The sequence below is a fragment of the Dama dama genome, chromosome 24, assembly GCF_033118175.1.
Source record: "Dama dama isolate Ldn47 chromosome 24, ASM3311817v1, whole genome shotgun sequence".
Taxonomy (NCBI): Eukaryota; Metazoa; Chordata; class Mammalia; order Artiodactyla; family Cervidae; genus Dama; species Dama dama.
In genome coordinates this window covers 12,375,750-12,388,848 of record NC_083704.1, presented here as the reverse complement: position 1 = coordinate 12,388,848, position 13,099 = coordinate 12,375,750, and the positions used below count along the sequence as shown (strand labels likewise).

At 47.1% G+C, this 13,099-nt stretch overlaps 1 protein-coding gene across 2 annotated transcripts in view; it reads right to left on the bottom strand.

The window, feature by feature from the left end:
- Nucleotides 1-3,551, bottom strand: part of GPD1L (glycerol-3-phosphate dehydrogenase 1 like) — a 60,795-nt gene extending 57,244 nt beyond the window's left edge. For both annotated transcript variants that reach the window (XR_009690277.1, XM_061127673.1), the window contains exon 1: nt 3,413-3,551. Coding sequence is in view for 1 of the 2 variants with exons in the window: in XM_061127673.1 (XP_060983656.1) it covers nt 3,413-3,459 (47 nt within the window). In the remaining variant the exon portion in view is untranslated. The remainder of the gene's footprint in view (nt 1-3,412) is intronic.
- Nucleotides 3,552-13,099: the final 9,548 nt, after the last annotated feature.

The window sequence follows — 13,099 nt, the reverse complement described above, 5'->3', positions numbered from 1 at the left end:
ATCTGCCCTGCCCTCAGGGAACATGATTCAGCAAGTCCAGATTCCTTGGTACTAATTGTGGTTCAGATGGTAAAGAATCTGCCTGTAATGCAGATCTGGGTTCAATCCCTGGGTTGGGAAGACCCCCCTGGAGAAGGAAATGGCAACCCAACCCAGTATTCTTGCTTGGAGAATTCTATGGACAGAGGAGCCTGGAGGACTACAGTCCATGTGGTCACAAAGAGTCGGACATGACTGAGCGACCAATACATACACATAATTCTGATGCAAGTGGTCTTTGGACCATGTTTTAACAAACACTATTAAAAACACTGGATTCCACTCTGCTGACAAAGGTCTATGTAGTCAAAGCTACGGTTTTTCCAATAGTCATGTATGGATTTGAGAGCTGGACCAAAAAGAAAGCTGAGCACCAAAGAACTGATGTTTTCAAACTGCGGTGCTGAAGAAGATTCTTGAGAGTGCCTTGGACAGCAAGGAAAAGAAACCAGTCAATTCTAAATGAAATCAACCCTGAATATTCATTGGAAGGGCTGATACTGAAGCTCCAATCCTTTGGCTACCTGATATGAAGAGCCAATCCTTTGGAAAAGACTGTGATGCTGGGAAAGACTGAAGGCAGGAGAAGGGGATGACAGAGGATGAGATGGTTGGATGGCATCACTGATTCAATGGACATGAGTTTGAACAAATTCTGGGAGGCAGTGAAGGACAGGGAAGCCTGGCGTGCTGCAGTCCATGAGGTTGCAAACAGTCAGACACGACTTAGCAACTGAACAACAACATTAAAAACACTATTAAAACATCTAATCTTGGGACTTCCCTGGCAGTCCAGGGGTTAAGATTCCATGCTTCCACTGCAGGGACACGGGTTTCATCCCTGGTCGGGGAAATAAGATCCCACAAGCCACAGGATGAAAATAAACCTAAAACGTCTAATCTTGAGGCAGATATTTCATTCCACTTTGTATTTCTTTTGAACATAACCTTCCAAGTCCTTATCTATCTGTGACCTGAAGGCAGAGACAGTGTCCATTGCATTCCTACCCCTGGAAAGACCACTATATCTGCATGGAGCAGACAGGCAAATGTCTATGACCAGAGCTGAACACTCAGTGAACCCCTGGGCAGCATCTCTGTGTCATTTTCTGTTCCTAAGTTCCTGAATCTCTCTGGTGAGGTCGTGAACCTCTCTCTAGGGCTGGCGTGGCTCTGTACCCAGGACAGTGCCTGGGAAGCCAATGACTGTTCCCATCTGATCCCGTCATTAATGGAGCCTGGCAGCCAGGTCAAACCATCGGTGCATTTCTCAATTGCTCAGCTCCAGTGTCACTAGCCAAGTTCTACTCCATTTCCTTGATCTGGAGCAAGCCAAGAAAAACAGTCAAGTACATCAGAGTTAAGCTGCGGGAAGGCAGCCAAAGTCAGAGAGATGGGGGCAGGAGGGTCATTTCACGACTCTAGCTCCAGGCCCAAATCCCGCGTGGCCCAGCCATTCCATTTCTCCTGCACCTTGCAAAGGAGGAAAAGGTGCTGTCATCTGTGGTCCTGGGGCCTTTTTCAGAAGAGGAAACTAGTGTTAAAGAACACAGGATGAATGGGCATGTTTCCAGGCTCACAGTCCACGAGGCAGCTGACATTTCACTCAAGTGCCTGGGGATAAGAACTGGTAATGTCAGCAGCAAGTCCAAACGAAGCTCTGCAGTGGATAGGTACGGATTCAATTAAATGTAGGACAGAACATTTTGTTGTTAGTTGAAAAAAGTTTACAGAAAAGTGCAAAATATCCTAGTATTTGCAGGGATGTGAGATAAAACACTACTTGTAAACATTCTCTTGCATCTGATGGAATTCTTCCAGAAAGAACAGAACAAACTGATAACACTGGTTTTCCTCCAGGAGGTACTCTGGGAGACAACAGTGGGTTGTCTTGGAACTTAGCCAAGATAATTTTTTTTTTTGGTGAGTTCTGGGGTACCTTTCAAACAATGTGAAAATTTGCCAAATCGTATATAATTACATTTCTTCATTAAAAAATGAGTTTGGGGTGACTTCCCCAGTGGTCCAGTAGTTGAGTCTTCATGCTGCCAATACACCGCGGGGGTGGGGGCCAGGTCGTGGCAGCAGGGGGCGGGGAGGGTTGGATCCCTGATTGTGGAAGTAAGATTCCACATGCAGCTCAGTATGGCCAAAAGATTTTTCTTTTAACTTAGTTTGTGTTTATTCATTTAGTATTTACTAAGTACATGCCTAGCTCTTGCTGTTCTCCAGAGCTGGAAGGGGAGGAGTGGAAACAGATAATCAAATAAGTCATCACCTGTGACAGATGGTAGCAACAGGGCACCGGGAGCCGCTCCTGGCCTCGCTGGGATGGAAAAGTGGCGAATCAGAAAAGGTTCCCTCTAAAAAGTACTTTCTGGGCCAAGTCTTAAAGAGGAAGACCGAGTAACTAGTACCAATTTCTGTAGGGCTGCTACAAGCGTGAACTGTGATGAGTGTGCGGCCACAGTACTTAAAGGACATCACTCTTTTAACTATTCTTATACCAGTCCCTTGAATGTGGGAAAAACAGCGGGCAGCCATGGAAAAAGATTGAAAACACCAGATGCTATACCATATTCTGCCTCCTCGCCCCCAGCCCACTTTCCTCTACAGTCACCCAAACACACCAAATAATCCAACAGTGTTAGGTCTGAGAAAGTGAACTGACGTTTAAAGTGCTTACGAGAAAGCCTGGCACAGCGGAGACGCAAAGCTTCGCAAACACCGCCCCCCCGCCTCGCTCCCCGCCCCGTCCCCCAGGTAAAAATTCCCAAAGCCTTTGAGCTACTGCGCGAGCCCGGGCTGTAGGGAACTTGGATTTTCTTCCCGATATGTTACTAAGATACTAGACTTGGCAGAAGCCTGGAGCCGGACCTGCACTTGGAAGAGCAGAGCCGGTCCGCTCTCGACCTGCACGGCAGGCACCCTTCATCCCCCTCTGCCTCGGTTTGCTTGACACGGAAACCCCAGCAAGAACGCTCGAGACTCCTACCACTCCTCTGCCCAGGCGATCTGCCCAGGAGAATGGAGAACGTCCTGAGGATGTTGCGCAAACCCCCCGGGCGTGGCGAGCAGGTGGCCCCCGTGCGTCCGCTGCCTGGTGCCGCGAGCGCAGACAGGTGCCCGCGGGCACGCCGTCCCCTCTCCGCGCGCCGCCTCCAGGAGCACGCGGGCTCTGGGCCTCCCCAGCTGGTGCCTCGGCGCGGCCTCCCCGGGCGCGCTGTGCCCAGCCGGGCCGCGACGCTGCCCGCCCCGCCTCCCCACGCGCGGTGCCGGGTGTCCTCGCCGCGGCGGGGACGCGCGCCCTCGCTCGCCCCGGAGAGGGGCTTCCTGGAGGCGGAGTCCGCGCCGCCCGCCAGCTGACGCTCACCAGTTCCCAGAGCCCACGATGCACACTTTCAGGGGCGCCGCTGCCATGGTTCAGGCCGAACGCTGCAGACCGGCGCGCGCCTACCGGGTCGGCTGCCCGCCTCCGCCCGCTCGGCATGAACCCGCTGCGGCGCACGGCGGCCCCGCCCCGTCGCCTCTCGGCCAATGGCCGCGACCACCCCCGCCCGGGCGCCCGGGGCCACAGCTGACAGCCCGGAGGGCCCGCCCCGCCGCTCCCGAGAGCCACTGCGCACGCCCGGCCCTGCGAGGCCCCGCCCAGTCCAGCGCGAGGCCTTTCGGGACTTGTAGTCCGCCTGCCCAGACCGCCTCTCCCGCCGGGCCACGTGCAGCTGTGGCTGCGCCGAGACTCGCGCTCGGGCCGCAGGGGACGCGCCGCCTTCCCCGCGGAGCAGGCTTGGTGAGGTGCCCCCCGCTCCACCTGTCTCGGGAGGCGCTGCCGGGCTGCAATTTGAAGCCAAGAGAGGACTCTGGACTCTAAAGTCAACCCGGCTTGGGCCAGAGCCCCAAGAGGCCACTTAAGTTTCTTCAGACTCTGCCTCACCTGTGGAAACAAGAAACCGCCTGGCACCGCCGAACTTCGCGGTGGCCGTGTATCTTCAGAGGCCTTTGAGAATTGACCGGAGAGTACCTGCTCTCCACGGTGGGGACTTTCTAGAGTCAGGGCAGGGGGGAGAGACCTGGGCACCCGGGCGTCGCCCTCACCACTGGCTTGGCAGGACTTGGCTCCTCAGTGGTCTTCGCCCCAGGGCACCTCAAGGGTTTGAGGTTCCGAGACCTCGCTTCCTTCCTTTCTGAGAAACTGAACGTTCGGTATCCATTCTGAGCATCACTTTCCACCGGGCGCCGCGCTGGACCCTGAGGAGGAAACGAAGTGGTGTGAACCAGAACTTCTCAACTCCACTGCAGCTGTGAGTCTCTGGAACTTTTCAAAACCCCCACGCAAAGGCATCACCTCAGACCGATTGCATCAGAATCTCCCGGAAGACGATACAGACATCCGAATTTTTTATGTTCAGGGGGATGACTACAAAAGGACTCAAGATTGAGAACCAGAGAACTAAAATATCAGAGACTGGCGGAGAAAACAAATACTCTAGTACCTAGAAAAATATTAGGCCTGTTAGTTTGATGCCCAGAGGATTAACTGTTATTTTTGTTACATCTACATTATATGAAAATTTTACTTCTATTACTTATGGTACTAACTCAAGAAACTCCCTAGAGAGAGTGGGTGAGACAAAGCATGCTTTGCACCCCTCACTGCTAGTTTGCTTTCAGTTCTTTGCCAGGAAAGATGCCAAAGCAGGAATAACTCGAAAGGTGGACTATCTACACTTTATTCATTTTTATCCCCTTGCATTTGTGTTATTAAATGCATTTGCATTTAATACAATGATGAACTCGTACTTGAGGCAGCATACATTGCCAAGATTTATGCCAAGTGATCAGTTCATGTTTAACCTTTGCCTAAAAGATTTATACCTCATGTGGACACTCGGTTTCCCCGATGTTGCAACTGCGCCTGCGTGAAAGTGAGTGGTCTGGCTGTTCTGTGAACTCATCTTGCACTGCATCATCATAGAGGGTTTATCGGCCACCCGAGATACACAGTACGTTGTGCCAGGATGGACATAGTGAGTAGCCATTTATTTTATAGACCGGTTGCAAAGATCAAAACCAAAACCACAGAGGTGAAACCCATGGGTAGAATGTCGAGAGAATAAAGCAAACTGCAAGAGATTGCACACGGTAGAATTCTAGTTCTGTCGGTTCAGAAACAAGCAAAATTACAGGTATCACTGTAGATATATACATACCTACTATAACTGTAAAGGAAAAGAAGGGAAACAAACCCAAAATGCAGGGGTTGTGGTTCTAGTGGAGAGGAGGGTTGGTTATTCTTTATATTATTGTGTATATGTTAGAAACACGTTTATATATCGACCTAACGAAGAGCATGGGGAAGGGGAGAAGGTCTAGCGCCGAGATCTCTGGTTCTCTGCCAGTCCGCCTCCTGGTCTGCTAAGATGGCAGTCTGCCAGTTGGCCTTCTGTGGGTCGCCTTCCCTAGGAGGGTTGAACAACCCAGAGGACAACACGTTAAGTCAGTCTCATTGGACAAGCCGACTCTTGAGGGACCTGGAGAAGTCCCAGGATGTTTACGACTCAGTGCATGGTGCATGGAGACAGCATGACTGGATTATGCATGTATCTTGATGGAAACTCACCAGGCAACTAGGAGAAGCCAGGAAGCCCTTTAGAAACAGCTCAGCTGTCTCCTTCACCAGGTCACTGAGTTCCTGAAGCACAGTTCTGATTTTCTACCTTATAGGAGAGGATGGCAACAGGATTGGCAAGCTCTTGTCTGTAACTGGAGACTCCTTTCCTCTCTTAGGCCCTCACCTCCACCCTTCCACCCTGTCTCTGACACCCTCCCTGGGCCTTTGGACGCCTGCCTGCTGCCGTGTCCCAAAGCCAATGGTGCATGTCAGGCAGCAACACTCCACTTCCAGGGCTCAACAACCCCCTGGTAATTTCTTGTTGCTTAACAGAGCACCCCAAGGTTAGGTCTCCAGACCACCACATTCATTTATTTAGCTCTAGAATCAGAGGGGGCAGCTCTCTGCACATGGGGTACATGATCAAAGCAAGTTGGAGCCTTCACTTCCAAGGTGATTCATTGGCTGCTAAGACCAGGTGCAGCCAAATTAAAAAAAAAATTTTTTTTTTTTGAAGAAAAAAGGTGCAGTCAGCAAGATGATGGGCTGGGAGGGGACCCAAAGGAGCTCTTCTAGGCAGAGGGACTAGTATTGGCTAAGATTCAGAGATTACAAACAGATGACATGTTCAGGAACTAAATGGAACTCAGTAAGGATGGAAGGGAGAACAAATAAGGGGAAGAGTGTGAAGGGCAGGGGAAATGAAGAGAAATGAAAGTTGGGAGGTAGAGGAGGTGTCTGGTCATGATTGGCCTTGTAAACCGTACCAGAGAATTAGAACTGAAATCCTAAGGGCAGAAGAAGCCATTGTAGACTTTCAGGTCAGGGCCAGGAGGCAGAGGCCAGGTGGGAGCCTGTTTATTTGTTTCTAATTAATTTTTATTGGAGTAAAGTTGATTTACATTGTTGTGTTAGTTTCAGGTATACAGCATATGCATACATGTTGTATATATGCATATTTTTGTTCTTTTTTAGATTCCATTCCCATATAGATCATTACAGAGTATTGAGTGGAGTTGTCTGTACTATAATAAGTTCTCTTGTCTACGGCCATACCACCCTGAATGCGCCCGATCTCGTCTGATCTCGGAAGCTAAGCAGGGTCGGGCCTGGTTAGTACTTGGATGGGAGAAGTTCTCTTATTAGTTATTTTTTTATTTTTTTTTAGTTAGTTATTTTTTATTTTAATTTTTTTTCTACATCACGCGGCATGTGGCAGTCTTAGTTCCCCAACTAGGGATTGAACCTGGGCCCTAGGCAGTGAAAGCACAGAATCTTGTGAAGTACAAATCGGCACTTGCCATCTGCCTCTACAAGGATTACATCACTTGCTGCTGCAGCTGCTGACTTTCAACACCCACTGTAAGGATTTCAGGGTGGAAAGCAGACACGAGGCACCCTGTGCTCTGGGAAAAACTGGCAGAACAGGGCTTCAGATAGTTAAATATTTTCAGGAGCCGATTTTATGAGCCCAGTTCTTGTATCTCCTCATTATCTAGAAAAGCACTAAAATCCTTCATGATGACAACTACTCCTCGTGACTAGTAGAAACCTGCAAAAAAATACATGCTTCACGGCATGTACCGCTCTTCACCAAAATCACGTGTATACTGACCTTGCACCCTGCCTCTTTGAAGCAGGTTCTCAGAGCTGTCTCCCAGGCTATAGTATACTTCATGCGTGTGTACTAAGTTGCTTCAGTCATGTCTGACTCTTTGCGACCCTGTGGACTGTACCCCACAGGCTCCTCTGTCCATGGGATTCTCCAGGCAAGAATACTGGAGTGGGTTGCCAGGCCGTCCTCCAGGGGTTCTTCCCAATCCAGGAATTGAAGCTGCATCTCTGGTGTCTCCTGCATTGACAGGCAGTTCTTTACCACTGGTTCCACCTGGGAAGCTCCCATAGTATTCCTCATTTTGTCCCAAATAAAACTTAACTCTCAACTTTCATGTTGTGCATTTTTCTTTTTAATTTGGCAGTCCTAACCTCTGGACTGCCAGGGAAGACCCCACTTATCTATTGTTTATATAGTAGTGCATATATATGTATATGTCAGTTCCAATCTTCCAATTATCTTTCCCTCGTCGTGTGCCTTGGTAACCATAAGTTTGTTTTCCACAGCTGTGATGCAGTGTTTATTCTACATGGGAAGTGATTCGGATACATAGGATGGAGGTCAGTGTGGTGGTGACAGCAATGGGAAGATGTGGGTGAAACTGAGACATGCCTAGGAAGTAGAAAAATAAGACTTCCTGCTTTTGGGGGGCAGAGAAATGAGAGTCTAGGATGTCTCCAGCTTTCAGGCTTGGGTAATTGAATAAGCGTCATTTGCTAAAACAGGAAGAGGAATCGATATGAAGAGAGGGGTGATGAGCTCAGATCTGGAGAATTAAGTCTGAGGAGTCCATTTGGTTTCCATGTATAGATTTCAGGAAGGCAGTTAGGGAGACATGTTTGTAGATCATCAGTATGAACTCAAGGGCTCAGTGCTTAGAACACTGCTAGTCATGGAGTGGACACTCTGTAAGTGTTGGGTGAAAGGGATTGAGACCACTCACACAGATGGGTCAGGTAACAAAGGAAGACAAAGCAGGGGGGCAGGACTCTGAAATGGAGTCAACATTTAAGAGCCTGGGAGAACGAGGAAGGAGCAGAAGGACTACAGAGTGTGGTGTTGTGGTCGTCAAGGAAGACCACATTTCCAGAAGGAGTTATAGTCACAGGGGAATTTGAGAGTGGTCAGATGAGACCAGAGTACATCTTTCAGGCTAACAGAAGGCTGCTGGCAAAGTATGGTTGTGTAGGTAACACACTCCACAACGCCAGCGGGCACCATGCCTGTTGTGTACATTGTAGATACGTGTGTTTGAGAGTACCTTTTTCTGACAGATGGAAACAAGTGCCCTGACGGAGGAAGACTTTTTTCCAGTCCATACTGGAAAGGTCTGGTACAGGCAGCCACCTCTCTGGTTGTTGATGGGCCTGGTCAGAAGATTTCAGTTTTGGTTCTGAGCAGAGCTTGAAGTAGATGGAGGCTTAAATGGAAAACAAAGAAATGGCACTTGAGAGAGTGTAGAAACTGCTTCCCAAAAGTTTGGCTGTCAGCAGCAGATGAGGGCTGGGGCCATGTGGGGAGGGATGACAAAACCTAAGGGGAAAGGGAAGAATTTGAAGGGTTTTTTTCCCCCCTTTAAATCATGTGGAAGAGGCTAGAACATGTTGGACTATTCCTAGGAAGTAACCAGTAGAGAGGGAGAAAACCCAGAAGAGAGAATGAGAGGGACAGGAGGAGAGGGAGAGAGAGGCTAGCCTTAAATTAGGAGAGACACCTGAGAGAATCAAAGGAGCCAGCCCTCCAGGAAGAGGAAGTAGCCAGTGCAAAGGCCCTGGGGCAGAAAATAAATAGCCTCTGTGTATAAGGAACAACAGAAGGAGCTATAGAATAGTGAACAAATGTGAGAGAGGGGAGAATTGTGGTCCGAGAGGCAGAATTTAGGCAGACTAAATTGTAGGGCCTTGTGGTCTATGGTTTAAAAGGAAAGAAAAAAAAAAAAAGGATTTCCCAGGAGCCAAATCTGGGTCAACACAATCATTAAAGTAAATAATGATAAACAATGAGGATTTACTCTATAGCACTGGAAACTACATTCAATATCTTACTATATCCTAAAAAGGGAAAAGAATCTGGAGAAGAATATATATATATATGTGTGTAACTGGGCTTTCCAGGTGGCTCAACTGGTAAAGAACATGCCTGCCAATGCAGCAGACGCGAGATGAGGGTTCGATCCCTGGGTCAGGAAGATCCCCTGGAGAGGGAAATGGCAACCCACTCCTGTATTCTTGCCTGGAGAATCCCATGGACAGAGGAGCCTGACGGGCTACAGTCCATTGAGTTGCAAAGAGGTGACCATGGTTGAGCACACACACACAGACATGTGTAACTGAATCAGTCTGCTGTATAACTGAAACGAACAAAATGTTGTAAATCAGTGTACTTCAACTAAAAAAAACGAAGTAGCTAAAACTAAAGTAAATAATAATAGTAACAGGCTTTGAATGAACTGATAAGTCATGGGTCTATGGTGATTTAGAGAAATAAGTAAACAACAGAAGAGACAGTCTTGCTTGCAATAGCATGCCAACAAATAAACACAAAGTTCTACAGTCAACAGTGGTTGCCAGAATAGTGGTGGAAGTTTGAAGAGGGACAAGATACTTGGCCTCGAAATCTCCACGTAAATTTCTTACAAGAGATAAAAGAGCAACCTCACAGTAGAGAAAACTGGCTGTCACCAATTTAACTTATTGGGCACCACAGACATTACCCGAGATGGGACACGCACGCCTTCTTTAGCTGGCGTGAGAAAGCATTTAGTTAATATAGGCTTGTCAGAAAAATATTGTGAAACAGTTCCTAGGTCTTGGGATTTTATAGATTAAACACATTTTTCTTGTCTGATGTGGAATTACCAATTTTTTTTTTTTTCCAAGTCAGGACTTAAGCCATTCGCCATGTGTGCTCAGCTGCTCAGTCATGTCCTGCTCTTTTGCAACCCCACAGACTGTAGCCCGCCAGGCTCCTCTGTCCATGGGATTCTCCAGGCAAGAATGCTGGAGTGAGTTGCACTTTCCTTCTCCAGAGCATCTTCCCAACCCAGGGAACCAACCCTCATCTCCTGCTTTGCAGGCAGATTCTTTACGGTTGAGTCATGGGGGAAGCCATGGAAAGGCTGTATAGTGAAATTCTCTCTCCCTCCCTTTTCTTTTTTTGATGTTGACTATTTTTTCAGTCTTTATTGAATTTGTTAAAAAATATTCCTTCTGTTTTATATTTTTGTTTTTTTGGTTATGAGGCATGTAGGATCTTAGCTGCCCGACCAGAGATGGAACCTGCACCCCTTGCATTGGAAGCCAGAGTCTTAACCACTGGTCCACCAGGGAAGTTCCTCTCCCTCCTTTTTCCAGCCCCCATTTCCCTCTCTTGATGAAACCTTGTTACCAGGTTCTTGCATGGACACATTATTCTGTTATTTGTGTCCCCACTTAACATTATTTCATATCACAAACGTCAGTCATTCTCAAAAAAATGAATTCACATAATGAAAACTTAAAAAATGAAGAGTGAAAAGAATAAAGGAGACTCCTTAGAAAACTCTTCCTCTCACAAAATCTTTCTTTTTCTCATTTCTCTGTGGCACTGAAAATGTTTTCACAGGCTGATATTGGTTAAATTAATTCCTCTAATTCTAGGGAAGACATAAACTCGGGCCACACTCAAGAAACATTTCATCTACTCCGTCCCCCAGTACACGTGTCACCTCTCTGCTTCCTAATTACACGCCGTACAGCCCCCGGTGGTAGCATTTGTTCTCGGTACAAGCTTCAGATGAAGTTGCCCATCTTCAATATTGCTACTGACAGTCTAATGAGAAAGTACAGATTTTTGGCTAAAGAAAACAATGCCTCATTCTGGAAATTTATATGGGCTTTTATCTCACTTCCTTGGGGAAAAGAAACAAGAGTAGATAAAAGGCAGATTTCACTGCTTGAAAGAACCAAGTAGAGTTCCAGACACTTAACAGTAGCCACTGTCAATTTCAATCTGTTCATATTAAAGTTTATTAAATTATCAAGCAAGCTTTGTGCATCAGGTGCTGTACTTCAGCACCAGCCCCTTAGATTGGGGATCTGTTGGTTCTTCTAAAGATCACACTACTGAAAAAATTAAAAAGTCACACTACTAAAACCTACCTTTATTTAGAAACCAGCTCTTAGCCAAGCACTGGATATTATTATTGATTACATCTGGGTTGCCGCCACCTTGGATGACTTGGAGAACTTGGGAGTTTTAAAGATGAAATGATCAGATTCAGCATTGTACCCAACCTGAGAGAGGCAGAGAGATTTACTCAGTTTCTGCTTGATTAAAAATCAAATGTTAACCTAGTCTTGGCTCTAGGTGAGTCTTGTTCATCTGCTTATTCGACACTGGACTCAGACCTTGTGCCAGGAACTGAGGATACAATGTTGAAAAAGAGAGACAGAGTTTACAGTCTGGAAAGGAGGTCAAATAAAAACAAGTATCTTTCGTAGAGGGGCTTACCTGATGGCTCAGTGGGTAATCTACCTGCAATGCAGGAGACCTGGGTTTGATCCCGAGGTCATGAAGTTCCCCTGGAGGAGAATATGGCAAAACAGTCCAATATTAGCAACACCTTTCAGTATTCTTGCCTGCAAAATCCAATGGACAGAGGAGCTTGACGGGCCTGCAAAATCCAATGGACAGAGGAGCCTGGCAGGTTACAGTCTGTGGGATCACAAGAGTCAGACACTACTTAGAGACTAAACCATCACCACCATCTTCCATAGAGTCTAGCCTGATGTTGCTCCGATAAGAAACGGGTCAATCTGGGGACAGATGGGAGTGGTACCCAGGGGGCCCCGGGAGCCAGGTAAGCCTTTCTAATCGGAGGATGTCTGAGCTGAAGGACGTGTAGGAATTAAATGGGAGAAGAGTGTTTGTGGCAGAGAGAACAACCTGTCTGAAGGCTTGGAGGCAAAAGAGAAGTAGTCCTTGGTTCCTTTGAGATCTGAAAGTTGAGCAAGTTGGAGGATTGATCAAGAGGTAAAGACGGATGAGGCAGACAGCGGATGGGGACCAGACAGCAGAGGGTTCTCTTGTAGGGGTTTGGTTTTATTTTGAAGGTGGAGGGGGAATATTGAAGCAGTTAGGCTGCTAAGTGATGTGCTCATATTTATCTTTTAGATGATCACTCTGGCTGCATTTGAAGGGATGGGAGGAGGGGAAGAGTTAAGGATGACTTGCAGATTTTTGACTTGGCCCACCAGTTGGGTGACTGGTGGACGGGAATGTTGGACCTAATAATTGCCTTGGGTTTTTTTGCTCACATGTTTTTCTTCTCCTGTTCCTTTAGGTTTTATCATTTGCTCTGTTGGATCAAGTGTATTCCTATCAGTAATTTTCCCCAAATGATCAAACGTGTTGGCTATTTTATTGATTCCATTTTTTCCTGGAGATTTCTTTCCCACTATCATCGGTCTCTTATACCATCCTGACCTACTTGTTCTCCAAGCCTGCTTCTTGGATCCCATGTCTTTCTTCTTGGACTACTCCTTAGTTAAGTATAGCACATCAATCAGGAACTTCTTAAACATTCTGTTTCTAGGTCTTTAATGGGCTTTGTTCTGACCTCACCTTGATACTGGACTAATATGACATCCTAGGGTAAAGATCATTTTCTCTCAAATTATGGAGACATTAATCACAGGCCACTAGTGTCCAGTGATGTGTGAAGTAATACAATCCAGAGCAGATTCTTTTTGTCCTCCAGAATCCATTCTTCCTTTTTCCTTTTATAAAAAGGAGATCACATCTCCTAGCCTTTCTTGCAGTGCTCTATGAACAGGTGACTAAGCTCTGGCCAG